The sequence below is a fragment of the Salminus brasiliensis genome, chromosome 15 (genome assembly GCF_030463535.1).
Source record: "Salminus brasiliensis chromosome 15, fSalBra1.hap2, whole genome shotgun sequence".
In the NCBI taxonomy this organism is placed as follows: Eukaryota; Metazoa; Chordata; class Actinopteri; order Characiformes; family Bryconidae; genus Salminus; species Salminus brasiliensis.
Window position 1 is genome coordinate 33,849,346 of NC_132892.1, and position 16,734 is coordinate 33,866,079.

A 16,734-nucleotide genomic window follows, 5' to 3' on the forward strand; every position below is an offset into this window, starting at 1 on the left:
TCGCTGTCTTCAAACGCAGACTGAAGACCCACCTCTTCAGAGAGTACTTGGACGAATAGTTCTATGGTCGCCTTATTGTATTGTGTTTAGCAAAGTCTAAAGCTTAGAGGTATCTTTGAATTATTAGTCTATTCTAACTAGCTAAGGCTCTTCTTGCGTAAATAGCAAAGCACTTTGTAAGTCGCTCTGGATAAGAGCGTCTGCTAAATGCCGTAAATGTAAATGTAATAGCCCGGAGCTCTAACTGCTAAGCTACCACTGCCCCATATTGTCCGAATGGCAGAATCGCTTGCTGTCTTCAAACGCAGACTAAAGACTCTGAGAGTAGTAGAGTGGTCAACTTATTGACTTGTGTTTAGTAGTGTCTAAACTTAGAGGTATCTTTGAATTTTTAGCCTATTCAAAATAAATAAATAGCAAAACACTTTTGTAAGTCGCTCTGGATAAGAGTGTCTGCTAAATGCCTGTAAATGCCTGTAAATGTAAATAAAAAAAATCTCAACAACCAGCATCACAACCAGGTTTAGCAGGCAATTCCAAAAAGCATCTGGCTGAAAAGTTGACCATTGAACCCTAATAACCTAACACTGCGGTCAGTACATCAGAACACTAAGGCCAGAGTCATAGCAGAGGCATTGTTCATATAGGACAGTATGTTGTTCTTTAATTATGTTAGTGATTGGGACTGTATAAAGCACTCAAAGCTATTACACACACTTTGTTGGCCCACCCAACTCAGTCCTGCCACCTACTAGTTGGTTGCAACAACTCCTGCAAGGCCAGGGTCAATCTCTCTTCTTATTCCTGTAGATATGATATCAGAGAAGAGCACCACAAACTGCAAACTGCACTTTTAGAACTTCAGCATGGTACATTCAGTCCATACGGTCCATACATATACAGTGGCATGCCAATGTTTGGGCACCCCTGGTCAAATATACTCAACTACTCAACTCCTGTGAATAGATAAGCCATTATTTTTGTTGCAATGCAACAGTTTGAGCATATCAAGACATTTGAGCTCTCAGACAACTTTTACCAAGATCTTCCTTTTACCTTTTACCAAGGTCCTTTACCAGACCTTAATTTGCCAGTGAGGGTTATGGCTCATTAATTTCAAATCTTTCTAAACACTCTGACTTCTCAAACCTCGACCTGCCGAACACTCTGAAGATTAATATAACTGATGGCCACAACAGAAGGAAAGTGTTTTCAGGTAGCCGCTTCCTCAGGTCGTAGTGTAATTTAAAAAAACGTAATGAACTGGACTGGTGAAGGTCAAGCTGAGGCATGAAAGACCAAAAAAACACATTCAGAGAGAACTTCTCCTAAAATCTCTAAAAAGACAAATCAGTGTTTCAGGAAGTGATATTTGTGCCCCAGGAAGGTTTAGCAGACTCTGGAGTGGTGGACCTGCACCAATACAGCCTTTATGAGAGTCATCAGAAGAAAACTTCTCCTGCATCCTCCTGCAAGTTTTCAAAGGAAAGTGTAAATGCTTGCTTATCCCAGATTTGGCTTTCTTAAGCTTTTCTGAAAAAAAAACAGTGTTTTCCTTTCTGAAGTGTGTTTAGCTCCAGTTTGGTTCAGCTTTGTATTTGAAGAATTGGAAAATGGAGAGATGGCAAAAGTCACTTGTTTTTAGCCTAACACAGACTTTCCACTCATATTGAACCCTTTTACAGCTCTGTTTTGGTTCTTTTGAAGAAGGAACAACAATGCTTGAGTTTCATAGCTTGTAAGTTTAATGTACTGAACTCTGAGTATTCAACTATGTATACCAGGGAAAGTACAGTTTCAGTTTTTGAGCCCCTCTCATGTGGAAAGGCATGTGTTTCATCACATAATAGATTACTGCTTCCTCCAAGGGGCAGGCGTGTAATTTCAGGGTGAACATCTGTTAATAAAAAGAGGAAGCAGTAAAGAAAGTGAGAGAGATAAGGAGTCAAATAGAGAGAGTGGAAGATAAAAAGCTAGAGGGACAACTGACTGTGAGGAAGTTCAGAATGAAGGTCCTGCTCATCTTCACCCTCAACCTGATATCAGGTCAGATATTCTACTCTAATTAACAGTCCTTGATTATACTAAATATTACAGTTTGCAAATTTCACAGTAACTGTAAAAGTGTAGAATTTTTAAAGACAGTTTTGAGATAGATACCTTGACATGCCTTGAAATTTCTAAATTGTTCTCCTACCTATAGAACAATGGGCCCCATTCACCAACATCATCCTAGGGATTTTCTTAACAGAAAGTCTAGGTCAGATTCAAGATGTGTTTTGAAGAGCAGAATTGTTCACAGCTCTGCTCTTATGATGATGGATCCCATTGTCCTGCCAAACTGGAAATAAAAACAAAATAAGAAAATACTGGTGGATGTCAGAATATTTGTAAAAACTGTGTAAGTAGGTTTAAGAAGAACATTATTCGTATGAATGGTAGGAGAATAAGGACTCTTTACACATAAGTTGTTGCACATTGTTACACACTAAGGCATGTTATTCAGTAATGACAGGAGCTTCTAGTTGGGCTATGCTTTGGTAAACGTTTATAATAACATTTTAGGCTTAATACATTTAAGATTAATCCCAAAGTGCTACATTTGCATGTATTGAGCACAAACTCAGCAGTAATAATATAATTAATCTATTTTAATTAAAATAAACTCAAAAAATGGTCCTAAGTTTTTCTGAGGTTACTGAGATGAATGAAATGTTTTCTATTTGTTGGCAGGTCTGGTCACCAGCTTTGATATCATCGGCTACTCTGGTGGTAGCGTTATTATAGTTCACTATTGGTGGAGCTCAAACAGTCTGAAGTATATTTGCAAGTGGGAGGACAATTCCTGCAAACAATATATACACTCTAATACACAAGATGGCATTGGTCATGTAGAAAAGTTTTCACTGTATAATAATCCACAAAGATACTTTACAGTGTTGATCAGAGAGCTGGACCCACAGGATGCCGGAACATACAAATTTGGAATTTTGTATCACAGGCAACAATCTCAACTTTTTAATCTAAAAGTTAAGGAAGGTAAGGAAACTTGGATCAAGCAAATATAAAGTGTATAATATTGTGTTACACACTAAATTTCTGTTTTTTTTTGTTTTTTTTTTTGTTTGGCAGATACTTGTTGTGTGAAATCTATAAGTGTGACTGGTCATCTGAAGGGGAATGTTGTCATTAGTTGTGACTATCCAAAGGAGCACCAGGGGGAAAGGAAATACTTTATCAAGCTGAAAGATCAAACACTTGATTTTGTCATTTACAGTAGTTCAAATAAAAACTTTAAGAAGAAACAATTTTACATTTCTGATGATATTCATTCAAATATTTTCACTATAAGCATCAGTGATGTGAGTGAGGAAGACGGAGGAGTCTATTTCTGTGCTGTATGGACTGATAGACACCGATTCTACAGCATCTCTACATTCAAAACAGTCTACCTACATGTTACTGGTAAGAACATCCACTCAACATGTATTTCATTCATTTTGGACAAGTTTAGACAATGTTGGTCCACAAACCACCTTTAGTATCATATTTAAGTAAGTGTGTCATGTACATTATTTATCATGGTTAATTTGATTGAAAAAAGAAAAATCAAACAGATCAAAAAGGCAACTGGCCGAAATAGATAATTTACTAGAAAACAAAGGCTCTGTATGCAACTTTATATAAATATATTTTTCTTACACTTTTTGCTCTGCATTTTAAATTGGATTGAACTTTTAATTTGATTGGTGTCCATTGATATAGTTAGTAAAAAAAACAATACAAAATAGAATGCAGATTGATATATGTAAACATGCAGAATGTGACAAATTTAAACTTTGTTAAATGCTAAAATAGCCATAATATCATCATCACAATCACACAAAAGCCCTGTATCTTCGAAATGGCAGCTTTACAGGAGGACAACCTTCTTAACTTTCAATGGACATCAATGTAAAAAGTAACTTTGAAGAATTCCATTCCATTCATCATTAATAATTGGACATAATGTAAAAATTACTGCCAGATATTATGTGAAAAATATGAACAAAACAATATGAAAAAACATTGAGATACAAGGCAGTGACAGTGACAACAAGTGAAAGGAGACAGCAGTGTACTTTATAAATAGAACTTTGTTACAATGCCATACTGTAGTGTTGATCTACCTTAAAAAGAAATATGTATTCTTATATTTTATTGGATTGAAAATAATACATAAATAAAGGAACAGACTAATCATGTCATTTCATTCATTTGACAGATAGGGTGGCTACAGTCACATTGGCTGGATTCTTAGGAGGATGCATCATGATGGAATACAAACACCCTCAAGAAAGCCATGAAGCCAGATTCATCTGTAAGGAATCACAAGAGAAATGTTTGGAAAAAACGTATATTAAGATGCAGAATAAATGGGAGCAAAACAGAGAATTTTCTTTGTACGATGACACCACTAGAGAGTCCTTAATGGTGTTCTTCAGGAATGTATCAGAAGGGACCTACAGGTGTGGAGTGAACAAAACACAGTTTACTGAGCAGTACATAGAAGTGAAAATGGAAGTGAAGGAAGGTATGAAATGGTCTGCTCTGTCCGCCATGCCAAAATCAGCAAAGGTCCTTGCTAATTTTAGGTTTGTATTCACACCTTTCAGATCCTTGTTGTGGGAAGGTGATCTCACAGGCTGGTTATCTCGGTGAAACTGTTAACATCACCTGTCAGTATCCACCAACATACCGATTTAATCCAAAACACTTCTGCAAGGAGGACGAGGATCACATCTGCCAAAACATCAGCCCTTTCAGAGCTACTGGGAAGTATTCATTTTCTGACCACAGCCAAGCAGAATTGCTCAAAGTGTCCATCAGCAATCTGACCCTCAGCGATGCAGGAGTTTACTGGTGTGGAGTAGAAACCAGTGAATGGTACATTAGTTACGCTTCTCTGACCACAAAAGTGCAAATCAGCATTAAATGTAAGTACACATTGAGATAACCACGTCATTCTATTTCACATGTATAGCATTTATCAGAAGCTCTTATCCAGAACTCTACACAGTTAGGAGGATGTAGAGTCAGGAGTTCTAGCCAAGGACTCTTATTGGTGTAGGCCACTATGCTAACAATAACCACCAGACTGACAGATTGAGTCCTGTAAAAATAATATTACTAGTTTAGTACTACCAGTTACAGCACTTCTCAACTGCTAATTTAAAGTCATATCAATCACAATTGCAGTGTCTGTATTGACAATTATTAATAATTATGAGCAACATGACATTGAGTAATCTGATTATTAAAATGGTCATACTCTGATTTCTTAGATTGGATTAAGGCCTGGAAATCTGATTAAGAAACCCAACAAAGAGTTGGATTTTAGCTTGTTAATTATTAGTAATTATAGTATATAAACTATATTGTAGTATTATAGTATATTATAGTAATTATTGCATGCATTTCTTGTATTTACTATGTTTTTCTCAGTTTGTGCATGTACAAAACGCAGTATTACGTCTTTTAGAAAAATATTTCAAAATATATTAAACTTCCATATTTCTTGGTAAAGTAACACTCAGCATGGCGCCTGTTTACAGATAAAGTTGCGCCCTTCAGCAAAAACATTCAATCAGCTTTCTGGTCATGCCGTGTCAGTGTGCTAGTGGGGACAACCCCCCTCGACGTGGAGATGTGCATGAGCGTAGTAGCCAGAACACACTGAAAAATCCATCTATAGTGCATTATTGAGGCAAACGCTTTGGTCTCTGCCTATTCATAGAGATAGAATCCTGGTTTTGTGTGGCTGGAAATAACTGCACGGTGGCGTTGCAAAAATAGTCATCAAGACTTGCTTATAATATTATCATATTTACAAAAAGCTGCAGCAGGAAGTTTGAAGTTTATTTGACATGCTTCCGTAAGATCACTGGCTGGTTGTAAAGTAGACATTTGATTATTGCCATTATGTAAACATGTATCTGCTTATCTAAGTGCATGCAAACACATTGATCAGATTACTGACTAAATTTAATTTTCTGCAGTGATTGAGAAATGTTCCAGAAATGAAAAATAATTGCTGACAGCAATTTGTCCCATATCAAGAGATAAAGTGGGCTTTGGGTGGACTTTTATAGGCAATTCTAGTATGACCCATGAATCACTGGTTTGAATCCCAGGTCATGCTGAAATTAGAAAGCTGGGTACCCCATGCTTTCCTCCAAGCTCCTTGGTTGCCTGGTGATGTTGCATCAGTTGCAGTTTAAAAAGAAGTGGTGGGTTGTTACTTATGTGTCAAAAGGAGGCATGCGCCTATCCTCACCCTCCCAGTGTCGGGAGCATTACATGTAATGGGGAGAGTGGGTTGGGTAATTGGTTATTCAAATTAGAATGAAAATTGGGTACAGATTAAAAAAAAATCTAGTAGTCCTAAAATATGTTGTAATACACTCTAAAATCACTAGAACATACCCTAAAACCACCAGTAAATGTGTGTGGCAATTTTTATACTTTTCTTAGATGTTGTTCAATTTTTGCCAAATCAAAATGGAAAGTGTAAAATTCATATCTTGGCCTGGTTTTAGTGTGAAGTGAACCAAATGTAAAAATTGCTCATACAAATAAAAAAAGTGTTATTTAATCTAATAAAACATTTTAATTGATCAAACATCACAGGGTCATCACTGTTAATTAAATAATTTAAATACACACGTGGACAAAATTGTTGGTACCCCTCGGTTAATGAAAGAAAAACCCACAATGGTCACAGAAATACCTTGAATCTGATAAAAGTAATAATAAATGAAAATTCTATAAAATTTACTAATGAAAGTCAGACATTGCTTTTCAACCCTGCTTCAACATAATTATTTTAAAAATAAACTCATGAAACAGGCCTGGACAGAAACGATGGTACCCTTAACTTAATATTTTGTTGCACAACCTTTTGAGGCAATCACTGCAATCAAACGATTCCTGTAACTGTCAATGAGACTTCTGTACCTCTCAGCAGGTATTTTGGCCCACTCCTGAGCAAACTGCTCCAGGTGTCTCAGGTTTGAAGGGAGCCTTTTCCAGACAGCATGTTTCAGCTCCTTCCAAAGATGCTCAAAAGGATTTAGGTTAGGGCTCATAGAAGGACACTTCAGAATAGTCCAATGTTTTTAGCTGTGCATTATCCTGTTGCAAGACCCATGACCTGCGACTGAGACCAAGCTTTCTGACACTGGGCAGTACATTTCTCTCTAGAATTCCTTGATGGTCTTGAGATTTCATTGTACCCTGCACAGATTCAAGACAGCCTGTGCCAGTTGAACCAAACAGCCCCAGAACATAACGGAGCCTGCTTCATGTTTCACAGTAGGGACAGTGTTCTTTTCTTGATATGTTTCATTTTTCCATCTGTGAACATAGAGCTGATGTGCCTTGGTAAAAAGTTAAATTTTCGTCTCATCTGTCCATAGGACATCCTCCCCGAAGTTTGGGGCTTATCAACATGTAGTTTGGCAAATTCCAGTCTGGCTTTTTTATGATTTGTTTTTTAAACAATGGTGTCTTCCTTTGTCGTCTCCCATGAAGTCCACTTTGGCTTAAACAACGACGGATGGTGTGATCTGACACTGATGTTCCTTGAGCTTGAAGTTCACCTTTAATCTCTTTAGAAGTTTTTCTGGGCTCTTTTGTTATCATCCATATTATCCATTTCTTATCATTTTTCTCCTGCGGCCATATCCAGGGAGGTTGGCTACAGTCCCATGGATCTTAAATTTCTGAATAATATGTGCAACCGTAGTCACAGGAACATCAAGCTGCTTGGAGATGGTCTTATAACCTTTACCTTTAACATGCTTGTCTATGATTTTCTTTCTGAGACAACTCTTTCCTTCACTTCCTCTGGTCCATATTGAGTGTGGTACACACCATGTCACCAAACAGCACAGTGAATATCTGTAGCCCTATATATAGGCCCACAGACTAATTACAAGATTGTAGACACCTGTGATGATAATTAGTGGACACACCTTGATTTAACATGTCCTTTTGGTCACATTGTTTTCATGGGTACATTTCTGTCCAGACCTGTTTAATGATTAAATAATTCTGTTGAAGCATGGTTCAAAATCTTGGTCGGATTATCATTTGTTAATTTTCATAGAATTTTTATTTATTATTTTTTTTCAGATTCAAGTCATTTCTGTGACCATTGTGGGTTTTTCTTTCATTAACTGAGGGGGACCAATAATTTTGTCCATGCATGTAAATCCAATAATTACATTTTTTTCTGTTTTTGTTATTATGTTTTGTTTGTTTGTTTGTTTGTTTTTTCCTGATTGCAGCCAACACAGTGATTGGTACTGAAGGTGATGTAGTGGAGGTCAGATGCCCTTATGCCTCAAACTATCAACAACATTCAAAGTATTTCTGTAAGGAGAAAGAGGACAAATGTTTAACAGAACAAACAGGCCTTCATTCTCAAACTCAGCTTCAGAAGAAGGTGAAGAGATTCTCTCTGAGTGACAACACAACTGCTGGTGTCTTCACTGTGACCCTCAGTGGACTGACCTCAGAGGATGCTGGGAAATATTGGTGTGGAGTGAGGACAGGAGGAGTCTTGATGAACTATCTCTCCATGGAGCTGAATATCGTCATGAAAGAAGGTGGTAAATGGAGGCTTCTTTCATGTGTTCAATTCTAAGTGGGCTCTTTGTGCTAAGATCTTCTATGGTTTCCATTGTGCTTTCCAGAGCTTCATGTGCTTGGACGTGAAGCACTCAATGTATCCATCAACTGCAGCTCTAGGACAGACTCTGAGAAGAATAAAGGAAAGTTCTTCTGCATGGGACAGGAGCTCTCCAGCTGTGGCCATGAAGGAGTCAAAGTTTCATCTGAGACAAACAGAAGTGGCAGATTCTCTCTGAGTGAAGATGCATCTGCTGGAGCCTTCAGGGTGACCATCACTGATCTGAGAGAGGAGGATTCAGGGATGTACTGGTGTGGTTCCTCCATCTACACTAGAGTGCATCTGCAAGTTACAAAAGGTAGGAGCTTTGAGGATATATATAAATATAATAAATATTTGCTGCCCCCCTTGCTGCCAAAACAACTCTGACTTTTGTTCTGTGGTATCTGGCACCAATATGTAAGGAACAGATCCATTGAGTCTTGTAAGTTGTGAGGTTGGTGGGGCCTCCATGAGCATCAGTGAGCCTTGGGTGTCCATGACCCGGTCGCAAGTTTATTGGTTGTTCTTCCTTGGAGCACTTTTGGTAGGTACTGACCACTGCATATTGGCAACACCCCACAAGACCTGCTTGATGTTTTGGAGATGTTCTGACCCAGTCGTCTAGAACCTCACAGTTTGGCCCTGTCAATAGGTCGATTATCGATGGAGGGGGGGTTATTCTAAAGGCTTGTACCTGACAGATTATAATTGACAGAATGCAAAGTGGTTGTAATATCCAGTGTAACAAGCAGTGTGTCAAGACAAAAAACAAACTAGTAAACCAAATAGCACAACAGGACAGGTTGTTGCTTCATGCACCAGTAGTGTCAATGGTAGCGTCATGGAGACTCCAGACCAGCACACCAAACAAAGGTGCTTTAGTGGAGTCCTAATTAGTCCAGTGATTCATTTCACCTGGGTGCCTGGAGCCCAGTCCTTGTGCATGGGCTCCCACTGATGCCAGCAGAGGGAGACATTACACAGATGCCCAAAATATAAATTATTAAGTTTTTTGGCAGAATTATTAGAGTTGTGTGGCCCAGTGTGATCCCTTTTCATTGGCAACAAAATCCCTGGCAGCACCCCTAGTTATGGCTGATTGGTATACATAGCTGTTTGTTTGTTTGTTTTTCTTGTTGTATCATAACTTTCCATCAAAAAATCAACAATATTTTTTTTCTGCCACCCTCATTCATTATTGAGAAAAAATGCCCGTCTAGCCACCATCTAGGGGCAGGAAATTGCATTAAACTCCTTACTCCTAAATTTAAATTAATTTTCAATCAGCTTAGACAGAAAGCCCTGTGTACAGTGTACCCTGCCTGCCCTCCTCAGACATCCTCAGTGCCTTTAGGTAGGGATCATAATCTTTCTTTAAGTTTTTTTTGTATGTTGAAATTGTTGAAATGTTTAAATGAACATGAATTACATGTAACATACACTAGACCATAAGCACTGTTGAGGGTACATTCATTGTTTATTACCAAGAGAGCATCCAACAGCAGGAATTGAAGCCAACTTTGGAAATAAATGAATATAAAAATGGATTTTACCTGTGTAATACCATTTTGTTTTACTATTCATTGTTATTCGTAAAAAATATTTTTTATACTGATATCTTGGTGCTCTTGGTGGCCCCCTGGTGGCGTTGGGCCTCTAAGCAGCCGTGTAATTCAAGTATGCCTTGGGCCGGCACTGCTAACATTGTAGGAAACTGTGATTATTCAAGTAACATATAGAGTAAATATGGATTATGCATTCATTGTAATACAGATTCTGATTATGTGTGATTCTGATAAATGTGGATCATTTCTGAAAGTAATACATGTCTCATTGTTCCTTAGCTTCAAGTTTCTCCATCACCATCACTATGATATTCTCTGTATCTCTGCTCCTGTTTGGAGGATTGGTTCTGATCTTCTGCAAGCTGAGATCCACAAAGACACAAGGTTCAGACCCTTTAAAGCACAGATATGGTTCTGATATTAATCACAATGAAAATGGAAGTTATTTTTAATTATATAGCGTAGCAGCTGACACCATACTGTCACCATGTCTGTTGGGCTTTTGCCACAACTTTAGGCTTCTGTATGAAACAGCTTATTCTAGAAAGCCTTCAGCCTGACTATAGCTATAAATCCTGGGTGATGTTGCTGTGTGGAGAACCAGAACCAGGTTGGATTTATTCTGCATAGCACAGAATTTTCATTTCTGTGTTTGGTCATGTGATCTACAGGCTCCCCCACTACTAATAGGACAGAAACAACAAATGATGATGGGGTGAGTACTTCTACTATATAGACTGATATGTCTGATTTGTGCAGTTTTATGAGCAAGCTTGTGTTTGAGTTTGTCAATCCTTTTTCATGTTCAGGGTTTCAACGACTATGAGGAGATTAATCACACCACACACCACCCTCACAGGAATGTCTCATCACCCACTAACAGCTCAGAACAAAATACAGGTAACTTCCAAAATGCTGGTTTTGTGTCTAGTTTATCTACTGTATTATCACTGGAAGTTCTTTTTTTGTGTCAGGGCCTTAAAATGTGTGAGTAGCATTCACATATTTTATGCAGATCTAAGCATGCTAAATAAAAAGACTTGTTAGTGCACTTTTGATTGGGGTGGACACATTCTGTTGGTTAAAACAAATGCACTAGGTTTTTAGTAAAGAAACATTGCAAATACATAATGTGAAGTTGTGATGTATGAGTAGAGTATGCACAAGATTGGGCACAAATCTATATATACTTATTTACATTATTTTTTATAATATATATTTTAATGAGTAAAAAGTAGTGTAAATCACCTCTAAAGTTAATCAAGCAGAAACACAGTATTTATATCATATCTAATACACAGTAGCTCTGTCTTTCAAAAAATAAATCAATGAAATCACTGTGGCCTGTGCCAAACTGGGACATCTTCCTAAGTCAATTCTTTCATTCTTCCCTCCCCAAGAGTAGTATCGCCAATGCCACTGGCAGCAACACAACCCTAAAACATGACAGATCCACCCTTATGGTAAAGGTGCACATATTTGTCACTGTACAGTGTACACTGTGTAAATGTGTTCTCCGTATTTAACCCATCTGGTAGTGAACACACACACACACACACACACACACACACACAGAGCGGTGGGCAGCCAACTCCAGCGCCCGTGAAGCAGAGAGGGTAAAGGGCCTTGCTCAAGGGCCCAACAGTGGCAGCTTGCCGAGTCCAAGAATTGAACCCACAACCCTGTTATCGATATCCTGGCGCTCTAACCACTGAGCCACCACTACCCCCAATGCTTCACAGTGTTCATGGAATGCAGTCCGAGATCTTGTCAACTAAAATTTGAAAAAAAAAAACATCTGAATATTTTTAAAAACAGAGATTTCCCTCCCTACATTTTTAAAAAGTATTTCTGTCCACACAGACATGAAAGCGCTTGCATGAGCATGCTAGCCCCACATGAGACTGTATTCCTCATAAAGAAAGACATCAAAAACAGAAAGAAGGAAGAAAACACAGAGGTTTAATACCAAATATACACACTAGTCCATATAGTGTATAATGCCATTCATGAAAGTATTGATTCTAAATCGGAATACAAATACTTTAAATATATATAATATATCTTGAATTTTCTGAGATTCAGCCAGCCAGGAACATGCATTTCACAAAGGTCTGTAAATGCTCTAAAAAGAGCATTTTCACGGGAGGACAAAACACAGACAAAACCTCAAAAACCTGCTTGCACAGATCTATTGTTTTTTTTTTTTTTAACTATGGTTGTTGTTTTTTTAATGTATTATGTTGGATTAGCTACAGATGCTGTGTTTACTATTTCTCAATTAAAAAAACAAAAACATCAGATCGGTTGAAAACCTCAGCGGTTAAAGTTAGAGGGCTATCAATAACATGGTACAATTCCCAGGCTCGGCAAGCTGCCACTGTTGGGCCCTTGAGCGCCCTCTGGGTGTGTGTGTACTCACTGCCCCTAGTTCACTAGTGTGTGTGTTCACTACCACAGATGGGTTAAATGCAGAGGATACATTTCGCTGTACAGTGTACAGTGACAAATACTTGCACCTTTACCATTAATGCACACTAGGATGCCCAAACCTTTACACACAGCTCTACCCAGAAACTAAAGGAACCTTAAGCAAAAGAAAAAAAATAAAAGAGTATAAAAAGAGTATAAAAAAGATGATGTAATAATAGTAAATAGACAGAGTGTCCATAAGATATCCAAAGATATTTCCCCCTTGGCTGTTTTATGGGACTGTTTTATATGACAAATACGTGCACCTTTTTTTTTAAAAGGACTGAGGTGGAGAACTTAATGATGTCTGTGTGGATTCAAATCTGGAGTCAGTATTTGTAACTGCTTACATCCTTGTCAAGTCATTCAGTACAGAAATGGGACCAGAGGTGGATGGGTACCTCTTTGAGTCCTGATTCATCTCAAGGTTTCTTCCTCTGAATCGAAGGGAGTTTTTTACTTGCCACTGTTGCCACTGGCTTATTGAAAAGAGGCTCTGACCCTGATCTCCGTAAAGCTGCTTTCTAATGTTGTTGTTTTGGAATTGATCTTTCTTCTCAACATTGATTTTTACAGTATAGTGCTTAGAAGAGAAAAAGCTGCTTGCAAATCATGGCCCATCTTCATGTTTGTTCTTCTCTCATTTCGACAGCAATGACTATCTACTCCACTGTGCAACTGCTCAAAGACGAAGGTCTGACTTACGCTACTGTGAGCTTCCAGAAGAATCCAGATTTCTCCCAGACTGCTAGTGATAGCACAGTCACTGTCATGAAGGACGAATCTGCAACTGAGTATGCTACAATCAAGCACCACCCAAGACGAAAGTGATCAGCTGATCACTGTGATTACTGAACTCAGTATGAATTTGTAATCTTCAGCATGTCTAGGTAGGTTATAAGTTGGAAAAGGGTTTTAAGAAGATCTGAAGCTCTTAGTAGCTAACTTCATGAAGTGGAACCACTCATGCAACAGATATCAATGTATTGCTCAAAACCTTTTAAATGTTTAAAGAAAATCTTACATTTCTTTTACATTCATCCTCTTTCTCAGAGAACCAAAGATGGTTCCTCTATGGCATTGTTCACCCGCACCCTCATATGCAGGAGTGCATGATAGCCTAGCTTCATGCTGCATTATAATTGGACAGCTCACTAGCTGGGATTAGTCAGTGCAAACATATATTATTTGGACAAAAGTATTGGGACACCTGCTAATCTGTCTTCTGAAATCAGGGGTAATAAAAAGAGCTGATCCTGCCTTTGTTGGAGTAACTGTCTCTACTGTCCAGAGATGATGGCTTTCTACTAGATTTTGGAGGAGCATTGCTGTGAGGATTTGATTGCATTCAGGGACAAGAGCGTTAGTGAGGTCAGGATGTTGGATGTTGATCACCACCCCACCTCATCATCCCCAACTCTCCAACCCATCCCAAACCAAAAAAGTTATAGATGCATCATAGATAGGTCATCCATAACTTTTCACCAATTTTGACTGTCTGGACGGTTCATTTGTTTGTAAACTTGTGTAAGGTCTCCCTCTGCTGGCCTCAGTGCACTGTAAACCCGAATAAGTTCAGTTAACTCAAATTTTTTGAGGAAACTGATTACCACAAACTATTTAAGTAGACAAACTCTATTATTTTAAGTGCAAAGAATATAATATTTTTATGTGCACTGAAATTTATAAACCTTATTATCTTGTACTCAATATTATTACATTTTTAGAACTATTTAAATTCAGTCTAACTTTACTTAAAATAACTGTATATGTTGTACTTAATATTTAAATGTTTTCTTAACTATACTAAACTACTTTTAATGAACTCAAAAAATGTATACTGTAATAGTTTGGAATACTCAAAAAGTTGTATTAAGTTTAAATTAAAAATATTGTGTCAGACACACTTTTCATTTACTCAAACATTTCAACTAGAAAATACTCATACTTGACTAATACTTTACTTAAAACATTTGAGGAAACTAATTACCACAAAGTAATTGAGTTAACGTAACTCAAAATACCTTCACAAAAAATAAATATAAAACAAGGAAACGTTAATCTGCTAAAATTAACATTTTATTTTAGCAAATCAGTAACCAGGATGCAAGTCATAAACCACTCATTTCAACAAATATATAAAACCCATTCTGAGGTACAATAAAACTTTGCTGAAGTCAAAACACATTACACCATTTAAACCAAAAAAAAAAAAAAAAAATGTATGGCTTTGCATAGGCTTGTCACAATAATCACATTGACTAATGGTACAATGGGTTTAATGAATAAAGCAAATGAGGAGCAAGTATGTCAGCTTTTTTGGTTTCATTTTATTTGCTTAACTTGTGCATAATGAGTATTTACTTATATTCCACTCACAAATTCTTAATATTAATAATTATTAAAAGTACATTGCTCTTTAAAAGGGTTTAATTGCATTATCATGCCATTATATTATCATTATATCTGTCACATACATTTGCCTTAAAATAACTTATTATTTTACTATTGCAATAATCTTTGGGCCAGTATATAGTACAATACATTACAGCAATCGTGACAGGCCTAGCCATGTATTAATAGGGCTGCTCTGCATACAATAAACTGAAAAAATATTCCATAAAATACAATAAAATAAAATATAGTATTAAACAAAATATGTTAAGCATGTTTAGTTAAGCCCTTAATGCTCAGTAATGTGTACCTGTGCAGTAACAATTCTGTGTGCAATGGCCTGTACCATGGCAACAATAATAAAAAAAAAAAACTGGCATATTTTCTGAACATATTTGTGACTCTCCAACAGAACAATTTTTGGAACTTGGAATTTAAAGAGGTGGTAATGCAATCTAGGAAAAAAAAAAAAAAAAAAAAAAAAAAAAAAAACTTACCACAACAGCAGGTTTATCTAACAGAGCATAGAAAGGTGATGCTTCAACAGGAATTTACAACAGGCAGAACCTACAAAAGTCCCATCAAAAGGGAGTGTATCATTCGCCAATTACACCCTCCCTAGCAGATCATTTTTTAGATTTAGCAGCCTGGGTGTTAGTGGTTTAAAGTCATCCAAGCCCATAATGACTTTCTGAATGAAGTGGAAGGTGTGGATCAGTTTTTTTGGATAGCAGATGTTTAATGCATACATTAAACCAAGTAACATGAGAAAAGCATCAGCCAAATAAGAAAGGTCATTCAGCACAATGTCACCTTCCAGCACAATGGCAATCCTTGCAGGGCTGAATTGAACAGGGGAACTTGGGTCTTCATTCACCATGGTGAGAAGACCAACTGCCAAGTCTGCGATGTCCGGTTCACTCTCTTTCTCAGTCTGAAAAATAAATTAAACAAAATAGTAAACACACATACAACAATAATTCCAATCTTTGATTTCTTTCTTCCAACTTATGCTTTCTTTCCAAAGCAGAACAAGCATACAAGATTCAGTGGTGTTGGTGGGATGTCTTCAAATGTAAAACATGAGGGTTATAGATTTTTTTATATTTTTGGTTAAGAAGTGGCACAAAGTGTCCCAAGACATAAAATTGAACAATTACTGTTGAGAGCAAAAATACTTCTTGTACTGAAATAAAAGGACGCCATTTATTTCAGTAATAATATATGGTGACCATTTAATAAAAGGGTATCCTGCAACTTTTGACTAACCCTGTACATATTTAGTAACTTACGTTCCAAGTCCTGAAAAAAGCAGAGTCATCTTCACAAAGGAACACAGGGAGGGCTCGAAGCGCAGCAGTACGTCTGTGGTTTACATCACATTGCTCCTGTAAATAGATGTGAAACTCTTTAGATTAGATGAGGGAATGAGAAGAAACAAATGAAGAGTAAAACAACAGAAGCAGCAGTAGATGCAGGATAGGAAGAAACAGGGGAAGCAGAAGAAAAAACAGAAGAAGCATAAAATTTGTGCAATATCTTTGTTAAAATTAATACTAAGTGTGGTCACATACCAGAAGATCATAA

At 37.3% G+C, this 16,734-nt stretch overlaps 1 protein-coding gene and 1 long non-coding RNA gene across 3 annotated transcripts; one reads left to right on the plus strand and one right to left on the minus strand.

The window, feature by feature from the left end:
- The first annotated feature begins 1,991 nt into the window (after nt 1-1,991).
- Nucleotides 1,992-13,665, plus strand: LOC140535673 (polymeric immunoglobulin receptor). 2 transcript variants are annotated; one of them, XM_072657105.1, is made up of 11 exons: nt 1,992-2,046; nt 2,734-3,039; nt 3,133-3,465; nt 4,265-4,573; nt 4,656-4,976; nt 8,331-8,651; nt 8,739-9,032; nt 10,561-10,665; nt 10,953-10,996; nt 11,091-11,181; nt 13,406-13,665. In XM_072657105.1, the coding sequence occupies exons 1-11, from the start codon at nt 2,007-2,009 to the stop codon at nt 13,582-13,584; spliced, it is 2,343 nt and encodes a 780-aa protein (XP_072513206.1). In that variant the 5' UTR covers nt 1,992-2,006; the 3' UTR covers nt 13,585-13,665. The 2 variants fall into 2 exon arrangements, with proteins under 2 accessions (XP_072513206.1, XP_072513207.1); XM_072657106.1 differs by lacking the exons at nt 1,992-2,046; nt 2,734-3,039; nt 3,133-3,465 and having other exon boundaries at nt 4,296-4,360; nt 4,461-4,573.
- A 1,149-nt stretch (nt 13,666-14,814) lies between these two features.
- Nucleotides 14,815-16,541, minus strand: LOC140535912 (uncharacterized). The gene is made up of 2 exons (XR_011977565.1): nt 16,440-16,541; nt 14,815-16,081 (listed from the first exon to the last, which is right to left on the minus strand). It is a non-coding gene; the product is annotated as an uncharacterized lncRNA (long non-coding RNA).
- Between the last annotated feature and the right edge of the window lie 193 nt (nt 16,542-16,734).

Excerpts from the sequence above, each read along its gene's own strand:
- LOC140535673 (XM_072657105.1), top strand. The coding sequence starts at position 2,007 with ATGAAGGTCCTGCTCATCTTCACCCTCAACCTGATATCAG. Across the intron at positions 4,574-4,655 it reads GAAAATGGAAGTGAAGGAAG|ATCCTTGTTGTGGGAAGGTG; the intron begins GTATGAAATGGT and ends CACACCTTTCAG. Across the intron at positions 4,977-8,330 it reads AGTGCAAATCAGCATTAAAT|CCAACACAGTGATTGGTACT; the intron begins GTAAGTACACAT and ends TCCTGATTGCAG.